A 23427-nucleotide genomic window follows, 5' to 3' on the forward strand; every position below is an offset into this window, starting at 1 on the left:
TTAATGAGACATTTGTGGCCAATAGAAGATGCCAATTATAGTCTCCAATGTTCCAGAATGGCTACCACAGAACTAGAATCATTATATTTGCTATGTCTACAAACAAATCACATGCTAGAACACATTAAGAATGTGGCAATGTAACAAGGGCTAAAATGGGGCATAGGTGCCAGGGTTGTTAATGCTCTTTAACAGAAATGTGACAGATGATGGCCTCATTTTCTCAGGATTCCATTCTCATTTACATTACGGAAGTGGTATTACCTCCTTTGCCCCTCAAAGTCTAGTTAACCCGTCTGGACTATCCTTTGTCTGCTCATACGTGACGGTGAGACGACTGCCATCTGGCGCTATTCTGCATATTATTTTCCTCATTTAGAGTAGACTAAGCCCTTTCTCCCATTTTTCATTTCTCCTGGTCAACTCTGCACGTCTTTATTCATGTGCTGGTGAGTAGACACGACTTTTCTATTTATCCTTTTTTTGCAGCCTTCCTAAATGACATTCTACTCCCTGTATAAAATAGCTATGTCTAAAGGTACCAGTACAGCAGATGACGTCAGTGTCCCAGCTAGAACGATGCTCGTGAAAAAACAACAGACTTCGCTAACGGGCTGACTGAACGGTGCCAATTCTTGTCATCAGTCTAGAAGTTAGGGCCACTACAAAAATGTGCTTTTCTCCATAGGACTCGATTGAAGTCCGGTGGCATTATCGGACAATGCTACGAAGATCGATTCTATTCAACGGAACCGTTGATGAAAACGTGGATTCGGGAGCTGAGACTGCCGAGTAAGTTCCTTAAGCTAGTTAGCTAGCTAGCATTTGTTTGCGGTATCCAAGTACTGGCAAGATGTGAATCATTACCATTTCCCTTTGTGCAGTATAAGTTCCCCAGCTAAATCTACTTCAGTGTTTTATATCAACGTTACAGGCGGTGTGATTGGCTAACGTTAGTAATTTAAAACGAGTCACATACAACTTAGTGGGTGGGAATCACTAGCTAGCTACAATAGCTAAAGATAGCTTGCCGAACGTTTTTGCATGCAACAACAGCCCAAACAGGCAATTGTAAATGGTCAACCTCTTTCTGGTCTAAATTAGTTAGGTAGCTACAGTTACACTTATGATTAATCTTATTATGTCAACTTACAAGTAAGATAACTTTAATGTGGTTTACTAACCTTAAATAGCTAGCAAAAAATGTACTGTTGGCTTGATTGTTAGTTACCAGCTAGGCTTCTCTAACTCACCACATAGCCGTTGTCATAGTAACGAAAGATGCATGTTTCCACGGCGAGTTGACACTGCTGGGCTAGGAACGCACAGAGAAGGAGCTGCCAGATGCGTCATAATAGTCAGGAAGTAAAGTCGCACTGGGAGCCACATTTGAAATTGAATACATTGAGCAGGGTGGAGAAAGTCGCATTAATACACTATGTAAATGTATTTTCGGGAGGGTTGTGGTCACCAGTCATGTAATACATTAAATATATACATCTGTCTGTGCCCAATAATGTTTGTACCATGTTTTATGCTGCTGCGGTGTTGTTTGCTACCATGTTGTCAAGTGTTGCTGCCATGCTATGTTGTCCTAGGTCTCTCTATTTCGTGTCGTCTCTCTTGTCTGTTTTGTCCTATATTTTTATTTAATGTATTTTTAATCCCAGCCCCTATCCCCGCAGGAGGTCTTTTGGTAGGCCATCAGTGTAAATTATAATTTGTTCTTAACTGACTTGCCTAGTTAAACACAGGTTAAATCATGGTTAAGGGCGGTGTACAAGCACTCCGCGTTGCATCGTGGTATGGTATATTGGCCATTTACAAGGTGCCTTATTGCTATTATAAACTGGTTACCAATGTAATTAGAGTAGTAAAAATATAATTTGTCATACCCCTGCTATATCAGACAATCAGCATTCAGGGGTCGTACCACCCAGTTTATAATGTGAATTCACACCTCCTCGATTTTGCTTAAATATACAACAGGGTTCGGCAACTTGGTTTGACCTCCAGCCAATTTGTTCCTGGGCTTGTCGGCGGCCAGACTATAATTAGCCTATTAGCAAATAGGTTACTAGCTGCCCAATTCATAGCCCTACACTACACATTTAACTTGGTTATTGGGCAAATCAATTCAATGACTAATAATTTCTTTCTGATTAGTGGTAAAATCACCAATGTCTATTAAGAGTACATATGTTAACCGTTAATCGGTTAGCTGCTGAAAATACATTTGACCTGTCATGCTTATCGGTCTATAGGACATTTGCATAATTTGTGGAATTAAATTGGTGCATGTGTATTTTCGTTATTCGTCATTAGGGATGCACCGATATGACATTTTTGGCCGATATCCGATATTTTCCTTGCCAAAAAAACTATACAGCTATTACAATTTTCTGCGGCCTTTGAAGCATTCTAGTACAGTTAAATAGTTGTAATACACACACTGACCAAAATGTTATTTTGTTGGCATTTACGTTTGTCCCCATTACCAGTAAAACATAATCAAAACATTTCTTTCACTTACTTGCTGTGCTGTTTCGTTGTTCATTTGTTCAGTCTCAACCAGGATTTCATCATACATGTCAAGCAGTGAAGTTTCAGCTCTGTCTGTCCGTGACCTCTCTTCCTCGGTGCGCACTGTCACTGTGTCCAACGTTTCACGTAAACCCTATTTCTTGTCTGCATCGATGTAGCGGTACTTGTACCTAGCATCGAGCATGGTGGCGACATAGTAAAGAGGCTCAGAGATAATGCCACCAAATCGCTTGTTCACAGCCTCTTGTAGAGTACTTTTACAAGTTTTAACCCCACGGTATGTGTCGGCAATTTTGCTGAGCAGGCGTTTCAATGCCATGACAGAGGGTATCACTTTTGCTGCAGACTTATTTCTCGAGTCAGTTGTTCAAATGGAGCTAGGAGTGTGTTCATGTTTCAAACATGTTCTCAAATGCCATTGAAATGGCAGCAGCGGTATGAGAACCAGCCACCATCTTCAACATGCAATACGGCATTCTTCAGTACGAAATCCTCGTCGACCCACTGTGCTGCCAGACTCCGCATGATCACGGGGCTGACGTCACTGGTCCAAATGTCAGTCGTGAAGCTAATAGCAGTGACACCCATAGCAAGTAGCTCATAGATGTGCGTTTCAACAATATTGTGTAACTCCGGTAGGGCAACACCTGAAAAATTGCACCTACTTAGTAGTGTGTACCGGTGCTCGACCAGTCGGCGAAAGCCAACATCATCCACAACAGAGATCGGTTGATACCCAATGAATTCCATTTCACCTTTTGAGTTGTCTCGCTGAAAATGTTTTATTCTTTCAAATGACTGCTCGACTTAACTTGTTTAGTTCTTGGAAGTGTGCGCTTGGTATTTTTCTGCTTTTGTTCTGTGTAGCGCTGTATTTTTCGTAGCGTCATTACATCATCTACCTATGTTATATAGGTATGCACGTTAGCTTTGACATCGGTTTTGCACATCAGCGCTAAACTAGACATCGGGCCGACGTTGGCATTTTTAGCTAATATCGTCCGATTCCGATATGCTTACCGATATATCGTGCATCACTAGTCATCATGCATATTATTTATCACAGCATACAGAGCCTAGTTTGGGGAGCGGAATAGCCTACCACCTGTCAGACAGCCCGAGAGTAGCTCCTCAAAAAGTCTGTAGGCTACTGGAGTGAAACCTACTTTTGTAAGACCAGTCATTGCGCAACAAATAACAATTCTAAATGCAATCACGTGTTAACTTGTGGCCACGATTTAAAAGGAGCTATTTTTATTTCTCAATCTCAACTCGTAATTAAAGTACTATCAGCACGTCACCCACCACATTGCAGTGTGAGCTTGAGGCAGTATAATTGTTTGAAACCTGAATATTTTACTTTACTTCAAATAATAAGACATGCCGTACCTTGCCTCAAAGTAGCCTTGCAAAAATCCATCCGTAGCAACATAGAGGCAATTATTTTATAAAGCCTTCCTCATTAACCTTTACTTCATACCCATCCCGGATCCGGGAGCATCCTCATCAAAAAAGCTGACTAGCATAGCCTAGCCTAACGGGACAGGGATATCATATAATATACACTGCTCAAAAAAATAAAGGGAACACTTAAACAACACAATGTAACTCCAAGTCAATCACACTTCTGTGAAATCAAACTGTCCACTTAGGAAGCAACACTGATTGACAATAAATTTCACATGCTGTTGTGCAAATGGAATAGACAAAAGGTGGAAATTATAGGCAATTAGCAAGACACCCCCAAAAAAGGAGTGATTCTGCAGGTGGTGACCACAGACCACTTCTCAGTTCCTATGCTTCCTGGCTGATGTTTTGGTCACTTTTGAATGCTGGCGGTGCTCTCACTCTAGTGGTAGCATGAGACGGAGTCTACAACCCACACAAGTGGCTCAGGTAGTGCAGCTCATCCAGGATGGCACATCAATGCGAGCTGTGGCAAGAAGGTTTGCTGTGTCTGTCAGCGTAGTGTCCAGAGCATGGAGGCGCTACCAGGAGACAGGCCAGTACATCAGGAGATGTGGAGGAGGCCGTAGGAGGGCAACAACCCAGCAGCAGGACCGCTACCTCCGCCTTTGTGCAAGGAGGAGCACTACCAGAGCCCTGTAAAATGACCTCCAGCAGGCCACAAATGTGCAAGTGTTGCTTCCTAAGTGGACAGTTTGATTTCACAGAAGTGTGATTGACTTGGAGTTACATTGTGTTGTTTAAGTGTTCCCTTTATTTTTTTGAGCAGTGTAATTTCATGAAATCACAAGTCCAATACAGCAAATGAAAGATAAACATCTTGTGAATCCAGCCATCATTTCCGATTTTTAAAAATGTTTTACAGCGAAAACACTATGTATTTATATTAGCTAACCACAATAGCCAAACACACAATGGCATATTTTCACCATGTTTCCACCGCATAGGTAGCCTTCACAAAACCCACAAATAGAGATAAAATTAATCACTAACTTAGAACAACTTCATCAGATGACAGTCTTATAACATCATGTTATACAATACATTTATGTTTTGTTCGAAAATGTGCATATTTATAGCTACAAATCCTGGTTTTACATTGTAGCCACCATCACAAATAGCACCAAAGCAGCCAGAATAATTACAGAGAGCAACGTGAAATACATAAATACTCATCATAAAACATTTATGAAAAATACATGGTGTACAGCAAATGAAAGATAAACATCTTGTGAATCCAGCCAATATTTCCGATTTTTTTTTAAAGTGTTTTACAGCGAAAACACAATATATATTTCTATTAGCCAAACACACAAAGCTATTTATCCACCACCAGCATAGATTTCACAAAAACAGCAATATAGATAAAATTAATCACTAACCTTTGGACAACTTCATCAGATGACAGTCTTATAACATCATGTTATACAATACATTTATGTTTTGTTCGAAAATGTGCATATTTAGAGCTGCAAATCGTGGTTATACATTGTGAATATGTAGCAACAATTCACCAAAATCTCCGGAGATATTTTGGACAGTCACCTAATCTAATCAAAGAACTCATCATAAACTTTACTAAAAAATACATGTTGTACAGCAAATGAAAGATACACTGGTTCTTAATGCAACCGCTGTGTTAGATTTTTTAAAATAACTTTACTACAACATACAAAAAGCATTATTGTGAGACAGCGCTCACATATTCTACCCCCTGTTGGAGTGAACATATTCCACAGAAATATGAAATAACATCATAAATTGTGTCTTACTTTTGCTGAGCTTCCATCAGAATGTTGTTCAAGGAGTCCTTGGTCCAGAATAAATCGTTGTTTGGTTTTAGAATGTCCATTTCTTCTGTCGAATTAGCAACCTTGGCTAGCCATGTGGCACGAACATGCCCATCTTCTCTTGGCACAAAGAATGGAAAATTACAAAAGTCCCAATAAACATTGAATAAACTGATAAAACTTGGTTGAAAAATCCTACTTTATGATGTTTTTCTCATATGTATCAAATAAAATCAGAGCCGGAGATATTCGCCGTGTATACCGAACGCTTTTCAGAAGACATTGTGGAGCTCCTTCGCGCGCCGTGGAAAACTGGAAAAATGGCTGACCTGTCACTCCAAAAGCTCTTATTCGGCCTCAGATCAAGCTAGACACCCCATTCAACCTTCCACTGCCTGTTGACATCTAGTGGAAGGCGTATGAAGTGCATACATATCGATAAATAAAAGCCAGTTGAATAGGCAGGCCCTGAAACAGAGCCTCGTTTTCAGATTTTTCACTTCTGCCAAATGAGTTCTGTTTTACTCACATATATAATTGTGTTTTCTATCCAATAGTAATAATAATATGCATATTGTATGATCTAGAACAGAGTACGAGGCCGTTTAATTTGGGCACGATGTTTTCCAAAGTGAAAACAGCGCCCCCCTATTGACAAGAAGTTTTAACCAGCATTTCTCTCCTGTTCTATTTGTAGTGTTTTTGGTTTTATCACCTATAGAATAACTAATAACTGGACAGGAGAGAAGGGCTTCGTTGGGAAACTTTACTAATCCAAACCATGGTAGTACAACACAGGGGCATGTTCGAGGCAGCACGTTTTATCAACGTATCAAAATTAAGAGGTCACAGTATTAACCAATCAAGTAAGTGATAATCCTATCTAGGCAGATTACCATGTTAATAGACCAATCTATTACACTCGTTTACACCGTAACATCTCACATATACATTTTAAGCATTACCGCAATTGTTAACTAAGCCCCATTCATTTTAACAGAGATCAATAAATGTCAACAGGTTACATTTGTTTTTTCAGTCTTTGAACTCAATAGTCTTTGAACTGAACAGTCTTGTTTTTGTTACTTACAGGTCACGTGTTTTCGGAACATTACAGATCCTTTCAGGATACCTACGTTCCTCAGGCTGCTTTGTGGGACTCCTTGAGCTTGCTGGAGTTGGTAAGTTTCCAGTGTTGGCTAGGCAACTTGACTTGGGCTGAGGTTGCTGTCCAGGAACGTTGGTGAGCGGTCAGAACTGTAGCTGTCAATGAGATATCAGTCAGAACTGGAGCTGTCTGTGGGATATCGGGGGATGTCCTCTGGGGTTGACAGTGCTTCGCAGTGCTAGCTGTGCCACTAGAGATCCTGGTTCGAGTCCAGGCTCTGTCGCAGCCGGCCGCTACCGGGAGACCCATGGGGCGGTGCACAATTGGACCAGCGTCGTCCGGGTTAGGGGAGGGTTTTACCGGCAGGGATGTTCTTGTCCAATTGCGCTCTAGTGACTCGCAATGCACGCTGACCCTGTCGCCAGGTGTACTGTGTTTCCTCCGACACATTGGTGCGGCTGGCTTCCGGGTTAAGCGGGCGTTGTGTCAAGAAGCAGTGCGGCTTGGCTGGGTTATGTTTCGGGGGACACACAGCTCTCGACCTTCGCCTCTCTCAAGTCCGTACAGGAGTTTGGGGTCATTGTCCATTTGGAAGACCCATTTGCGACCAAGCTTTAACTTACTGACTGATGTCTTGAGATGTTGTTTCAATATATCCACATAATTGTCCTGCCTCATGATGCCATCTATTTTGAGAAGTGCACCAGTCCCTCCTGCAGCAAAGCACCCCCACAACATGATGCTGCCACCCCCGTGCTTCACGGTTGGGATGGTGTTCTTCGGCTTGCAAGCGTCTCCCTTTTTCCTCCAAACATAACGATGGTCATTATGACCAAACAGTTCTATTTTTGTTTCATCAGACCAGAGGATATTTCTCCAAAAAGTATGCTCTTTCTCCCCATGTGCAGTTGCAAACCGTAGTCTGGCTTTTTTATGGCGGTTTTGTAGCAGTGGTTTCTTCATTGCTGAGCGGCCTTTCAGGTTATGTCGATATAGGACTTGTTTTACTGTGGAGATAGATGCTTTTGTACCTGTTTCCTCCAGCATCTTCACAAGGTCCTTTGTTGTTGTTCTGGGATTGATTTGCACTTTTCGCACCAAAGTACGTTCATCTCTAGGAGACAGAACGCATCTCCTTCCTGTGCGGTATGACGGCTGCGTGGTCCCATGGTGTTTATACTTGCGTACTATTGTTTGTACAGATGAACGTGGTACCTTCAGGCATTTGGAAATTGCTCTCAAGGATGAACCAGACTTGTGGAGGTCTATTAGCTTGTCCTGCGTTGCATATAAATTCGATGCGGTGCCTGTTCATTTATCATCGAATCACAGCCTACTTCGCCAAACGGGTGATGATTTAACAAGCGCATTCGTGAAAAAAGCACTGTCGTTGCACCAATGTGTACATAACCATAAACATCAATGCCTTTCTTAAAATCAATACACAAGTATATATTTTTAAACCTGCATATTTAGTTAATATTGCCTGCTAACATTAATTTATTTTAACTAGGGAAATTGTGTCACTTCTCTTGCGTTCTGTGCAAGCAGAGTCAGGGTATATGCAGCAGTTTGGGCTGCCTGACTCGTTGCGAACTGTGTGAAGACCATTTCTTCCTAACAAAGACCGTAATTAATTTGCCAGAATTGTACATAATTATGACATAACATTGAAGGTTGTGCAATGTAACAGCAATATTTAGACTTATGGATGCCACCCGTTAGATAAAATACGGAACGGTTCCGTATTTCACTGAAAGAATAAACGTTTTGTTTCCGAAATGATAGTTTCCGGATTTGACCTTATTAATGACCCAAGGCTCGTATTTCTGTGTTATTATAATTTAGTCTATGATTTGAAAGAGCAGTCTGACTGAGCGGTGGTAGGCAGCAGCAGGCTCGTAAGCATTCATTCAAACAGCACTTTCCTGCATTTGCCAGCAGCTCTTCGCTGTGCTTCAAGCATTGCGCTGTTTATGACTTCAAGCCTATCAACTCCCGAGATTAGGCTGACAATACTAGAGTGCCTATAAGAACATCCAATAGTCAAAGGTATATAAAATACAAACGGTATAGAGAGAAATAGTCCTATAATAACTACAACCTAAAACTTCTTACCTGGGAATATTGAAGACTCATGTTAAAAGGAACCACCAGCTTTCATATGTTCTCATGTTCTGAGCAAGGAACTTAAACGTTAGCTTTTTTACATAGCAAATATTGCACTTTTACTTTCTTCTCCAACACTTTGTTTTTGCATTATTTAAACCAAATTGAACATGTTTCATTATTTATTTGATACTAATTTGATTTTATTGATGTATTATATTAAGTTAAAATAAGTGTTCATTCAGTATTTTTGTAATTGTCATTTTTGTGTGTGTGTGTATATGTGTAAATTTATCAACCCATGGAGGTCTGGATTTGGAGTCACACTCAAAATTAAAGTGGAAAACCACACTACAGGCTGATCCAACTTTGATGTAATGTCCTTAAAACAAGTCAAAATTAGGCTCAGTAGTGTGTGTGGCCTCCACGTGCCTGTATGACCTCCCTACAATGCCTGGGCATGCTCCTGATGAGGTTGCGGATGGTCTCCTGAGGGATCTCCTCCCAGACCTGGACTAAAGCATCCGCCAACTCCTGGACAGTCTGTGGTGCAACGTGGCGTTGGTGGATGGAGCGAGACATGATGTCCCAGATGTGCTCAATTGGATTCAGGTCTGGGGAACGGGCGGGCCAGTCCATAGCATCAATGCCTTCCTCTTGCAGGAACTGCTGACACACTCCAGCCACATGAGGTCTAGCATTGTCTTGCATTAGGAGGAACCCAGGGCCAACCGCACCAGCATATGGTCTCACAAGGGGTCTGAGGATCTCATCTCGGTACCTAATGGCAGTCAGGCTACCTCTGGCGAGCACATGGAGTGCTGTGCGGCCCCCAAAGAAATGCCACCCCACACCATGACTGACCCACCGCCAAACCGGTCATGCTGGAGGATGTTGCAGGCAGCAGAACATTCTCCACGGTGTCTCCAGACTCTGTCACGTCTGTCATATGTGCTCAGTGTGAACCTGCTTTCATCTGTGAAGAGCACAGGGCACCAGTGGCGAATTTGCCAATCTTGGTGTTCTCTGGCAAATGCCAAACGTCCTGTACGGTGTTGGGCTGTAAGCACAACCCCCACCTGTGGACGTCGGGCCCTCATACCACCCTCATGGAGTCTGTTTCTGACCGTTTGAGCAGACGCATGCACATTTGTGGCCTGCTGGAGGTCATTTTGCAGGGCTCTGGCAGTGCTCCTCCTTGCACAAAGGCGGAGGTAGCGGTCCTGCTGCTGGGTTGTTTCCCTCCTACGGCCTCCTCCACGTCTCCTGATGTACTGGCCTGTCTCCTGGTAGCGCCTCCATGCTCTGGACACTACGCTGACAGACACAGCAAACCTTCTTGCCACAGCTCGCATTGATGTGCCATCCTGGATGAGCTGCACTACCTGAGCCACTTGTGTGGGTTGTAGACTCCGTCTCATGCTACCACTAGAGTGAAAGCACCGCCAGCATTCAAAAGTGACCAAAACATCAGCCAGGAAGCATAGGAACTGTGAAGTGGTCTGTGGTCACCACCTGCAGAACCACTCCTTTATTGGGGGTGTCTTGCTAATTGCCTATAATTTCCACCTGTTGTCTATTCCATTTGCACAACAGCATGTGAAATTTATTGTCAATCAGTGTTGCTTCCTAAGTGGACAGTTTGATTCCACAGAAGTGTGATTGACTTGGAGTTACATTGTGTTGTTTAAGTGTTCCCTTTATTTTTTTGAGCAGTGTGTATATATATATATAACAATCAGCCGATTAATCGGTATCGGCTTTTTTTGGTCCTCCAAGTATCGGTTTTGAAAAATCATAACCGGCCGACCTCTAGTTTATACTTGCATACTATTGTTTGTACAGATGAACGTGGTACCTTCAGGCGTTGGGCAATTGCTCCCAAGGATGAACCAGACTTGTGGAGGGCTACAATGGTTTTTCTGAGGTCTTGGCTGATTTCTTTTGATTTCCCCATGATGTCAAGCAAAGAGGCACTAAGTTTGAAGGTAGGCCTTGAAATACATCCACAGGTACACCTCCAATAGGCTAATTGACGTCAATCAGAAGCTTCTAAAGCCATGACATCATTTTCTGGAATTTTCCAAGCTGTTTAAAGGCACAGTCAACTTAGTGTATGTAAACTTCTGACCCACTGGAATTGTGATACAGTGTGAAATAATCTGTATGTAAAACAATTGTTGGAAAAATTACTTGTCATGCTCAAAGTAGATGTCCTAACCGACTTGCCAAAAAAATTCATTTGATTTTGATGATGATCGTATAATGGAAAAGGGGAAACTATTCAGATTTATGTTTGTCCTACAAGAGGAAATCTTAGCATTTCTCACACATCACATATGCCTAAACAAAACAGGAAACACAGCAGGAAACAAACAATAGGAACAGTCAGAACGATAACTTTCCTACCATCCCATGCCTGCCCATATGGGGAGTTGTTCATAATAGTGATAGACCCTGGGATGAAAATCCTCCCAAAGCGTGGAGTGCACACCATTTAATTGTCTAATTTCGATGACCTGATGGGAGATCAAAGCAGTGGTGGAGTGGGTGGTCTGGGCTTGTAATTGTGGCTATCTTTGCGCTGTATAGCGCCTTTGTTCAGTAGTTGAGGGGGATCCAATCAGTTTAGATTCCGTGACAAAATGTAATAGTAGGCCTATAGGCTACTCCAGTGACATGTAATAGCCTATACACGTTATTTTAATGCAAACGTTCTGAACATACACTGCGAAACTTGAAAGGACGTATTGTTCTCACTTCTCACAGTCAAGCGAAACGATACAATGTACCACTTGTGCACCAGTGGGCTTTGAAAAGGAAACAACGGTATGTACAACATTGCTCCCAAACCGCATGATGTGAGATTTTTTTCCCCGCTATATTAATTGTAATTACAAGTTGCAAATCAAAATATTTCGGGTTATATGATTGTCTGCTCTGCCATTCCTCCCCATCACACCAGGGCTGCCAAAAATACAGGTTTACTATAAAATGTAAATGGGGAAGATAATGGAAAAATTAGAAAAAAAAATATAAAATGGCTCCTGACTACCAAGAGATTTATATAGTGAGAAGAGCCCTTCCGAAAATACATTTTAAATCGTGTTTGAATGCAAAAAAAAAAATATCCAGTGCAGCTTTACTTCCTGGCTATTATGACTCTTCTCTGTATGTTCCTAGCTGCCATGGTGCCTACATTTGATTTCAAGCATGAGGGGTAGCTGGCTGCTAGATCATTTACTACTGAACAGATTATGGTACAAAGGTATAGTTTTAGTGTGTGCTAAAACAATGGCTTATTGATTTGTTTTTCCATTGTGTTTTTGGAATTGTCTTTATAATTGTCTGCCACTCACTTATTTTCTAGATCTGATTGCAGTAAGATGACATCATCAAGCAGTAAGTATTATACCATTTATATTTCTTTCGCACATGCACGTTGTTGGTGTCTCTTCTGATACAGACAATATTCTGTTCAAACTGACTGTCTTATTCTGTAATGTCAGTGGAAGGGTTTTTCTTCAGTTTCATTGTGATCCTCATGTCTTGGTTCATACCTCCCTAACCCGGTTCCTCTGTGGCTGTGTTGTCAGGTGAGCAACTGGCCAGTCGGGTCCAGGAGCCCCTGATGATGAGCATGCACCTGCTGGCCAACCCTGGGGACTCGCTCCTGCTGCAGCACACCCTGGACCGCCTCCTCCGCTGGGTGTGCCCCAGCCTGCGCCTCTTCCACGTCTCCGAACGGGCCTGCCCCCTCCGCGACTACGCCCGCTCCCGCTTGTGCCCCGTGGCCGGGTACCCCTCCCTGGCTGTGACCGTCTTCCTCCATGAGGCCTACGGGGAGGAGCGCATCCTCCGGGTGCTGGACTTCCTGCAGCGCCCCCCCTGGCAGTACCACCACACGGAGAGCTGCGGTGGGAGGACCGGGGGCGTCCACATTACCTCCTCCACCTCCCCGGCCAATGCCCTGCTCCGGCCCTACCTCCTGCCCAGCCGAGACTTTTACAGCCTGGGCACGGGGATGCCCGTGTGGGGGGTGCGCCCGGTGCACTGCGGCGGGGAGATGCTGCGGGTGACGCTCTACAGCAGCTACGATAACTTTGACGACGCGGTGCGGCTTTATGAGACGGTGCTGCAGAGGCAGGTGGAGGAGCAGAAGACTGGGTTCTGTTGGTTTACGCTCTACACGGAACCGGGGCTGTGTCTGCAGCTGGCTCTCAAACAGCTCTCCCCAGGGGTCAGGGTGGAGGCCTGCAACTCAGCTGTGCTGCAGTTCAGGGTGGAGGAGATGGGTCAGCTCGTGCCCCTGCTGCCCAATCCGTGCACGCCCATCAGCGCCACACGCTGGCAGACCGAAGACCTGGACGGGAACAAGATACTCTTCCAGGTATTTTAATTGACATGACACTATTTCCTACATTGCACGACAGTACTTTTATTCAGACTCCTGTGTGGATCTGTGGTCAGAGATAGTGCCAGTAATATATAGATGGAAATAAGCTACCGTGTATTTTATGATTTGCCTTTTGTCTTACCTTCGCCACACGGCGTCTTCTTGCTGCATTTCTTTCCCTACATTTAAATGATGAGAAGTGCAAAGCCCAGTTGCTTCTTGAGATGGAAATATATGTTTGGGTTTAGAGTTGTGGTAAATGTTTAGCTGCTATGTGAAACCTCTGTGGTTTCTGCCCCCTGAGGAGCTATCGGAAGCAATCCTCTATGGCTGTGAAAACACCAGAGGCGGCTGGTGGGAGGAGCTATGAGGACGGGCTGGAATGGTATCAAACAAATGGAAACAATGTGTTTGACTCCGTTTCATTGATAAAATTCCAGCCATTACAATAGAGCCCCTCCTATATTTCCCCCCACCAGCCTCCTATGGAAAACATGTAACACTGGATGAAGTCCCTCTATGATGATCTTTTAGCTACAGTGAGACTACTGTTCTGCATTCAGGCTGATTGTCTTGTAAAACCATCAGGATAAAGAGTGGGCCAGTAGCAAAATAATGTAAATGCAGTCTGTGTGTGCAGCACAGAGATACAGCGAGATCCAAAAGTATTTGGGACAGTGACCAGTTTATTGTTGTTTTGCCTCTGTACTCCAGCACTTTGAAATGATACAATGACCAGGATATTTTCATCCATCTCGGATGAACCGTTTAGAAATTACAGAACTTTTTGAACATGGTTCCCCCATTTTTTTTTAGGAGACTTTTATGTGTATTAAATTAGTCAAAAGTGTAGTATTTGGTCCCATATTTAGAGTACGCAATGATTACATCAAGCTTGTGACTACAAATTTGTTGGATGCATTTGCTCTTGGTTTTGCTTGGGTTTCAGATTATTTTGTGGCCAATAGAAAACTTTTACAAAAGGAAGTAACAAACGAAGTTGCCAGAGGAACATAAACTGGGGATAAACGAAATAAAAGGTTGTGCTCAAACAACCCAGGCCTCTCTATCACCTGTCTCCTCCCTGGCCTAGACATAAATGACAAGGCTTAAATACCCTACCCTCAATATGGACCATACCATTATTAACCAATCGTCAATTAGCAGGTTCAAATACAGGCATGAAATCATAATAAACTGATTCAGGCAATAATCAATATTAATAATCAAAACAAACAGCAAATGCATCCAACAAGTTTGTGGAGTCACAAGCTTGATGTAGTCATTGTGTGCTATGAATATGGGACCAAATACTAAACGTTTGACTACTTTAATACATATAAGTGTATTTGTCCCAATACATTTGGTTCCCTAAAATGGGGGGACGATGTACAAAAAGTGCTATACTTTTAAAAAGGTTCACCCGATATGGATGAAAATACCCTCAAATTTAAAGCTGACAATCTGTACTTTAACCTCATGGGTATTGTATCATTTCAAATCCAAAGTTCTGCGGTACAGAGCCTAAACAACAAAACGTGTCACAGTCCCAATACTTTTGGAGCTCACTGTATATCACTGCACTGGTTTCCCCTACTCTATAAATGCACCCACTCCCACACAGAATGATGGCCTCCAGGCGTCCTCTGGTTTTATACAGTATCAAACACTCTCATTTGCCTTTCCTTCACGACATGTTGGCCAATAAATGGAAACACTCCAAGCCAAGGCTGGGTTCAGGAAGGCAAAGCATAAAATGGTTAACATTGAAACATACTTTCCCCATTGCAACCACTGCATAAATGCATATTAACTTTGAGAGGCATGAATCGTCCGAATGGGCTGGATACAAGCTAAGATTTTGGTTGTCAATCGTAAAGCTGCAATATGTACTTTTTTGGCCGACCCGACCAAAATGGGAGTTTAAAAATCTGTCATTCCCATTGAAAGCAAATCTAAGAAGCGGTAGATCTGTTCTATATGCACTATTTCTATTCTTCCCATGCTTCGTTTTTGCCTTTTACTTTCGGTTTTGTACACCAGCTAAAAATACAATATTTTTGGTTATGGAAAATATATTTCACAGCGGTATAGATAGTACAATGATTCTCTACACCCTACTTGCTTGTTTTGTCACAGAAACTGAAATTAGGCAAACTATTAGAATTTTATCAACCAGGAAATGGCGGGGCGATTTCTGCATCGTGCATCGTGCATCTTTAATTGGAACTTAGGTTTGCTTTTCCTGTCTCTGTGGGCTCCATAATTGTTGAACCGTCCATTCCTTTCACCTCAAGTCTTCCAGAGAAAGTTAAGACTGTCAATCTCTGTCCCCCAGGTGAAAGCCCCAGAGCAGCCTCAGCGACCCCTGACCTGTGCCTTCCCTCTGACCTGCCCCAGCGTCTCGCCCAGAGGGCTATTGAGGAGCGTCGTGTCCCCCCCGCAAGCAGCCCACGCCCTGCAGCCCTGCGGCCAGATGACCCCAGTGACCCGTCCAGGGAACAGGCCGCGCACCGACCCAGGCCTGGATAGGCCTGTTTTACCCGGGGGTCTGCGGTGTGGGGGAGGGGGGGAAAGCATGGGCTCAGACAGCTGCTACAGCACCCCTCCAGGCAGCTCCTGCTACTCATCTCAGCGCAGCAGTCCCGCCACGCTATCCGTTAACCACCCCCACGAATCCTCCCCTCTCTCATGCTCCGCCTCCCCGGCGCGGCCCTCCCTGTCCATCTCCCATCTACTGCTGGAGGAGGAGGAGGAAGAGCCGGAGACCAACGTGGACACGGGCGTTCCCGTGACAACGACCCCGAACTCGGACACAGACTTCACCATGGCGACCAGCTCGAGGGACACAGGCGCCTCGGTGACGCCGCGTTCCGAGAGACCAGCCGCTGTGGGGGCCTCTGCCCTGGAGAACCTGGCAAGGGAGCTGAGTGCCTGTCTACCGGAAGCTCACACACCTCCACCCCACCACAGGACTTGGGTTGTGAGCAGCTCTGCCAAAGCTGCCAGTCCCGGGTGCAGGGCAGGGTCACCAGCCTGGGATAGCAGTGTTATCAACTGGGCATCGCCGGGTCAGAGCCACTCCAGGGGGCCTGTGGGGCCCCAGACTCCTGCTAAGCCAGCAGCAAAGGCTCTGTCACCCACACACAGCACAGACCCAATAGATGAGTTCTTCATCTGACTCCTTTCTGCAGTGTAGCAGGCAGGCAGTTGTAGGACATTTGTCACTATCTAACATAATGTAACTTGATGTTCCCTCCAGAGGGAGACTGGGAAGCTCATTGAAACCATGGAGACACAAAGGACCTAACTTCCTGGTGCTCAGACCGTCATGCCAGTCTAGGTTTGTGTCCAAAATGTCACCCTATCCCCTATGTAGTGATGGTGGGCTCTAGTCAGAAGTAGTGCGCAATAGAGTGCCCTTTTGGATGCAAACTAGCTAGGCTAGGACGGGTAAAGCCTATAGTAAATGAAACGATGTTACGCCCAGGGATTTCAGATACACAATTATTGTTTAACTAACTCGGCTACTATGCATTTTATTACCAATGGAAATGGATACAAAAATGTGCCGCGAGTGGGTAGATACATTTGTGTGGTTGGTTAGTTCATGTGGTTGTCTGTGAAAGCTGATCTGTGTGGTAGACCTTACCCCAAGAATGCACTGTCTATTAGGTCTGACTCCTGGGTCAGAGGTTAGTATTGTACAGTATCATTATCCTATTTTTCTAGAATTAACACATTGTATTTCAACAATGACTGTTGTATCTTCTAAAACTATACTAAACCATTGGTTGTATTGAGTAGACCTTGCCAAACCACCGTGTTGAAAGGACACATTTTGATAAGACATTAAATGCTGATAATTCATTTATTTTCTGGGGAAACTTTTTCGAAAAGCTGTTTGTTTCAAGGACCGTGGATTGGGCTACATATTTTTGTCATCTGTGTTTTCAAAGATGGATCGAAGACGAGGATACAACGAAAGACTAGAGAGCTAAGAGATACGGCTTGTCTGAGATGATACTCTGTTAATAATGTGTAAAGTGTTGGCTGACATTACCACGGGGTCTTGCAAGGCTGTCTATAAGCTAGGGCTAGATAATGTTTACCAAACTGATCGTCTCGAGGCCGATTTCTTCGACCGATTAGCCTAAACTTGGACTCAAAAGCACTTTCAATGGAGAATCTCCAATAAGAGTGCTTTTTAGTCCAGAACTATGCGTAATCTGTGTCTGGGAAACAATCCCTTAATAATTTAATGAATTTTAAGACGTGAAATAGTAATGGTTGTTTAATCGTGTTCCTAAAAACAATTATGAACCAGCATTATGCATCACTAAATTATTATTGACTATTCTGACTAATTTGGGAATATACTGTCATTTGTTTCAGATTGTTTTTAAGACATTATGATGATGAGTGTAACTCCAATACCTTTGCATTGGGTGTCATCTATTGAGCCCTGTTTATACCTGGTGCTAGCATCGGTACGGATCTTGTCCACATTCTGATTGTGCCCAAATTTTTTGACAGGTGTAGACTATTAAAATAACTGATTGTGATCAGATCTTCCTGACCACCTTCGGAGGTAGTTGGGGACTAATTGATTGGTTGGATAAAAGCACAGTTTGGTAATGAGGATGTTCGGGGTGGGCGGTGTTTGCAGTGGGTGAAAAGTGATTGCATCTGTTTTGAAACCGGGCTGTCCCACCAGTCATGATGGGCCGGGTGCCCCATTCAAAGCCGATGTTGAAGTTGGCCCAGAACAAAGTGATGTAGGCCTATGTCAAGCACGTGGAGTAATGACTTAGGGCTGGATTCAATCTGTATCGCAGAAGTATTGTGGAATATCCAGGTTATAGCTCAATTTAAAGGCGATATTCCTGCGTTCGCGGAGACTGCATTCACGGTAAATGCAGCATATTTTCGGCTCAATCGGAACTTGCCTTTACTTTTTAACGCTGATCTCCGCGATATAGATTTAATCCACCCCTTAGGAGTTTTTACTTGCGAAAGTGTTGTTCGCTCTTGATAAATCCCAATGCAACTTTATAATCTACTGAGATAGGAAATGACTAACTCACTGACCTTGTTTTATTTGTTTTTTTTAAGTGTTATGATGCCCTCCCCTTTACTGGCACAGAAGGTCACAGGTTCTAATCTTGCCGATGCCCTTTCTCAAAAAAAGGTATATTTATTGGACACTTAAACTAGGAATATTCTTGGTTTAGTATCAGCAACGCTGACGGATAAGTATACATTTGGATTAGGTCAGTTTCAGTAGACAAAATGTCTTATACAGTACTCTACATTTTATAAGTCTGCAATAAAATAATTTAACCACTGGGAGGCGGCAGTGCTCCAAAGAAGTTATCACACACGTTTTTACTATGTATCTCAAAAAAGTGAATTACACATTCAGTTGGTTCTGTTGAATATCTTAAATGTACAAGTGCAATACCAAAGCATAAACATTCTTAAGAAATCTTTTAAGAAGACAAAGCTTAAACGTACAGTGCATTTGCAAAGTGTTCAGACCCCTTGACTTTTTCCACATTTTGTTACGTTATTATTCTACAATGGATTAAATTGTTTTCCCTCGTCAATCTACACACAATACCCCCATAATGACGAAGCCTTCCAGAAGGACAACCATCTCTGCAGCACTCTACCAATCAGGCCTTTATGGTAGAGTGGCCAGACGGAAGCCACTCCTGAAAAGGCACATGAGTTTGCCAAAAGGCACCTAAAGGACTGATGAAACCAAGATTGAGCTCTGGCCTGAATGCCAAGCGTCACGTCTGGAGAAAACCGGGCACATCCCCAACATCCCCATGCTTCACCATAGGGATGTTTTTCAGCGGAATTGCCTGGGAGACTAGTCAGGATCAAGGGAAAGATGAACGGAGCAAGTTACAGAGAGATCCTTGATGATGAAAATCTGTGCTCAGGACCTCAAACATGGGGTTCACCTTCCAACAGAACAATGACCTTAAGCACACAGCCAAGACAACGCAGGAGTGGCTTCAGGACAAGTCCTTGAGTGGCCCAGCCAGAGCCCGAACCTGATCTAACATCTCTGGAGAGACCTGAAAATAGCTGTGCAGCGACGCTCCCCATCCAACCTGACCGAGCTTGAGAGGATCTGCAGAGAAGAATGGGAGGAACTCCCCAAATACAGGTGTGCCAAGCTTGTAGCCTCATAACCAAGAAGATTTGAGGTTGTAATCGCTGTCAAAGGTGCTTAAAGTAATGAGTAAAAGGTCTGAATACTTATGTAAATGTGATATTTCAGTTTTTATAAATTTGCTAATATTTCTTTACCTGTTTTTGCTTTGTCATTATGGGGTATTGTGTGTAGATTGATGAGGAAACTATTTAATCAATTTTAAGATGAGGCTAAAACGTAGCAAAATTTGAAAAAAGTCAAGGGGTCTGAATACTTTCCGAATGCACCGTATATGATATTCAAAAGCATTTTCCATGGAGTTGTTGATTTTACCACTGCAGGTATTTGTCACTAGGGCCGAGATTCAATCAGAGGCACGTTGTAGAGCGCTTGTCCGTAAAGATAAGTTCCTATTGAGCCAATATCTGCAGCATTTACCATGAATGCGATCTTCACGAATGTTGGAACATTGCCTTTTAAAATGCGAATTGTCGACAGTGCTCTTCAACGTGCCCGGCCCGGCCCAGGTGTAACGAGCTCAACAATGTTCACGACTAGTGTCAGTTTTATTGTGTCATGAGTCTTACCAAAGAAGGTCCAGTTCAATGGCACTGATGACGTTGAGTTCTAGGCCAACGACCCCGGCTGGCTCCAGCCACGTCTTCCATATTTAGATTGCACAGATATTATGGCCTTTTCATATGTTTTGGTAGCCTGAGTACCAGTCTGTTCCGCCATCGTTCCACTCCTTGTCATTCAAAACTGTTTGGCATATGATATGGAGTACAAGAACCGGAATATTAGCAGATACAGATTTGTACCCAAGCTAATGTTTCAGCCTTTTGGCTCATCAACTTTGATGTCAGGGCTGTAACTCCCGCTGTTTGTCACAGGATGTCATTGCCTTGGTGAGTCCTGTTCCTGCAGCCTATCCATTCCAGGTCCTGAGCCCACTGGCCCTCTCTGGTCACGCGCACCTTCACCGGGTCAAACCTCTTGTTCTGCTGCTCCCTGAAGAGATAAAGGCTCCTGTCGGGATGGGTCGGCGCACCGCTGGGTTACTTGAGGCATCCCTGTCCAGTCAGCCAGTCAGGGTGTGCAGGTTGAGCATGGGGTAGCGGGAGCCCTTAAAGAGGACTATTTGTCCCAGGGGGACATAGTAGAAGGCACAGTCTGGGTGGTGGGGGAGGCCGGCCTGGCTGCTCCTCCTGGGGAGGCCAGGGTCCAGTAACACCGTAAGCTTACCTCGAGAGGGAGGGGTAGGGAGCGAGACAATTCCCGCACAATCAACAACACTACTTACTCACTGAGGTACTTTCGCCTGTTTGTGCTTTAGCAAAGTCCTCTGCTGTGTTTAATTCATTGTCATGCAGCCATAGTCAGGGGAGTTGGCTAAAGCACATTGATCATGTGAAGTGGCCTGGTCCCAGATCTTTCACTGACTAAAGTGAGTTGAAGGAGATTACTTTACCTTTGAAGAAGTATCACTTGCTGTCCAGCGGGGAGAAGGCCTCTGCCTCGATCGCCAGTGGGAGGTGGGGCCAGCGCTGCTGGAGAAGGAAGAGGCACGCTCACGTTGCCCTGAGCCGACACCATCCAGTACGCACTGCCCCGGAACACCAACACTGTGTGGTTCTGGTCTGAACACACGAAGAAAGACTAGGTAAGAGTACATGACAATGTTACATTTAAGCAATAAGTCACAGGGGGGGTGTGGAATATGGCCAGTATACCACGGCTAAGGGCTGTTCTTAAGCGCGACGCAACGCGGTGTGCCTGGATACAGCCCTTAGCCGTGGTATATTGGCCATTTACCCAAAAACCCCCGTGGTGCCTTATTGCTATTATAAACTGGTTACCAATGTAATTAGAGCAGTAAAAATAAATATTTTCTCATATACATGGGGTACGGTCTGATATACCACGGGTGTCAGCTAATCAGAATTCAGGGCTCAAACCACCCAGATTATAATATCCAAATGAATAACTTATTCATGTTTGGGGGGATTTCAAATGATTGTGAGTACAATCGTGCCCTACCCATACTGATGGCATCAAAGACCCCCTGGCAGTAGAGGGTCTGGGCCAATTCAGGATGTCCCTCGGGCACCTCAGCCAGCTCCCACTCCTGCAGAGCTGAGCTGAATGCCTGGCCTGGTAACCTCACAGGCCGACCCCCCTAGAGGCTTTCCTGGGGAGAACAGAGAGAGGGAGACCATCAGTAGCCTGGTCAGTAGACAACTAATCTGACCAACGGAGGGGTTGGAATGACCACAGTAGACAGAAGGAGGGGCTGGGTGGGGACATTTTGGCTGGTTGGGGTAATGGGAGGTTGGTGGTTGAGGCCCACTTCTTTTTTAGTTTTTTCCTGTACATACTGAATTTATTATTACTTAAATGCTGTAATATGACCAATAATTTGTAGTTATGTACCTTTTTTAAAGTTTTATTTTGTTCTTCTGAGTGGCAGCCCACGGGTACAAAAATAATATATGTGTGACATAATGAATGGAAAATGTGATATGAAATTACTTTAAATATTGTACCTGTTATCCCCCAACCCCCCAAAAATAAGTGTTTGCTGAAGCACACACAGATCCGGGATCAGTCAGGATAAGAGAATGAGACCATATGGAATGGGAAAGAAGATTGGAAACTGACACAAGTTAGAGCATTTTAGGTAATGGTAGGTAATAAGCGATGGGCACTATGATGTTGATGAATGAGCGTTCCATTGCATCCTCCAAGAGAATGTTTTGTTGGTCATCTAAACTAAACTCTTACAAGTGTTACTTCCACAATCTAAACTCAGCAAAAAAAGAAACGTCCCTTTTTCAGGACCCTGTCTTTCAAAGATAATTCGTAAAAATCCAAGTAACTTTACAGATCTTCATTGTAAAGGGTTTAAACACTGTTTCCCATGATTGTTCAATGAACCATAAACAATTAATGAACATGCACCTGTGGAACGGTTGTTAAGACACTAACAGTTTACAGACGGTAGGCAATTAAGGTCACAGTTATGAAAACTTAGGACACTAAAGAGGCCTTTCTACTGACTGAAAAACACCAAAAGAAAGATGCCCAGGGTCCCTGCTCATCTGCGTGAACGTTCCTTCGGCATGCTGCAAGGAGGAATGAGGACTGCAGATGTGGCCAGGGAAATAAATTGCAATGTTCGTACTGTGAGACGCCTAAGACAGCGCTACAGGGAGACTGGGCGGACAGCTGATCGTCCTTGCAGTGGCAGACCACGTGTAACAACACCTGCACAGGATCGGTACATCCGAACATCACACCTGCGGGACAGGTACAGGATGGCAACAACAACTGCCCGAGGTACACCAGGAATGCACAATCCCTCCATCAGTGCTCAGACTGTCTGCAATAGGCTAAGAGAGGCTGGACTGAGGGCTTGTAGGCCTGTTGTAAGGCAGATCCTCACCAGACATCACAGGCAACAAAGTCGCCTATGGGCACAAACCCACCGTCGCTGGACCAGACAGGACTGGCAAAAAGTGTTCTTCACTGACGAGTCGAGGTTTTGTCTCACCAGGGGTGATGGTCGGATTTGCGTTTATCGTCGAAGGAATGAGCATTACACCGAGGCTTGTACTCTGGAGCGGGATCGATTTGGAGGTGGAGGGTCCGTCATGGTCTGGGGCGGTGTGTCACAGCATCATCGGACTGAGCTTGTTGTCATTGCAGGCAATCTCAACGCTGTGCGTTACAGGGAAGACATCCTCCTCCCTCATGTGGTACCCTTCCCGCAGGCTCATCCTGACATGACCCTCCAGCATGACAATGCCACCAGCCATACTGCTCGTTCTGTGCATGATTT

General features: G+C 44.1%; 1 protein-coding gene across 5 annotated transcripts; it reads left to right on the plus strand.

Moving 5' to 3' along the window:
• Positions 1-200: 200 nt before the first annotated feature.
• LOC139549188 (protein FAM124B) lies at positions 201-18790 on the plus strand. Of its 5 annotated transcripts, none has more exons than XM_071359382.1 (6): positions 201-449; positions 689-792; positions 6894-6982; positions 12389-12420; positions 12615-13408; positions 15753-18790. In XM_071359382.1, the coding sequence occupies exons 4-6, from the start codon at positions 12405-12407 to the stop codon at positions 16593-16595; spliced, it is 1653 nt and encodes a 550-aa protein (XP_071215483.1). In that variant the 5' UTR covers positions 201-449; positions 689-792; positions 6894-6982; positions 12389-12404; the 3' UTR covers positions 16596-18790. The 5 variants fall into 5 exon arrangements, with proteins under 5 accessions (XP_071215483.1, XP_071215480.1, XP_071215481.1 ...); XM_071359383.1 differs by lacking the exon at positions 201-449 and adding an exon at positions 10864-11006 and having other exon boundaries at positions 514-792; XM_071359379.1 differs by lacking the exon at positions 6894-6982.
• The last annotated feature ends 4637 nt before the right edge of the window (positions 18791-23427 follow it).

The sequence above is a fragment of the Salvelinus alpinus genome, chromosome 22 (assembly GCF_045679555.1).
Source record: "Salvelinus alpinus chromosome 22, SLU_Salpinus.1, whole genome shotgun sequence".
Classification (NCBI taxonomy): domain Eukaryota; kingdom Metazoa; phylum Chordata; class Actinopteri; order Salmoniformes; family Salmonidae; genus Salvelinus; species Salvelinus alpinus.

What these genes read in the sequence shown, in the direction of transcription:
- LOC139549188 (XM_071359379.1), top strand. Translation starts at nt 722, where the DNA reads ATGCTACGAAGATCGATTCTATTCAACGGAACCGTTGATGAAAACGTG. An exon ending in TCGGGAGCTGAGACTGCCGA is followed by an intron (nt 793 to 12,388) that starts GTAAGTTCCTTA and finishes CTTATTTTCTAG; the next exon opens with ATCTGATTGCAGTAAGATGA. An exon ending in TAAGATGACATCATCAAGCA is followed by an intron (nt 12,421 to 12,614) that starts GTAAGTATTATA and finishes CTGTGTTGTCAG; the next exon opens with GTGAGCAACTGGCCAGTCGG.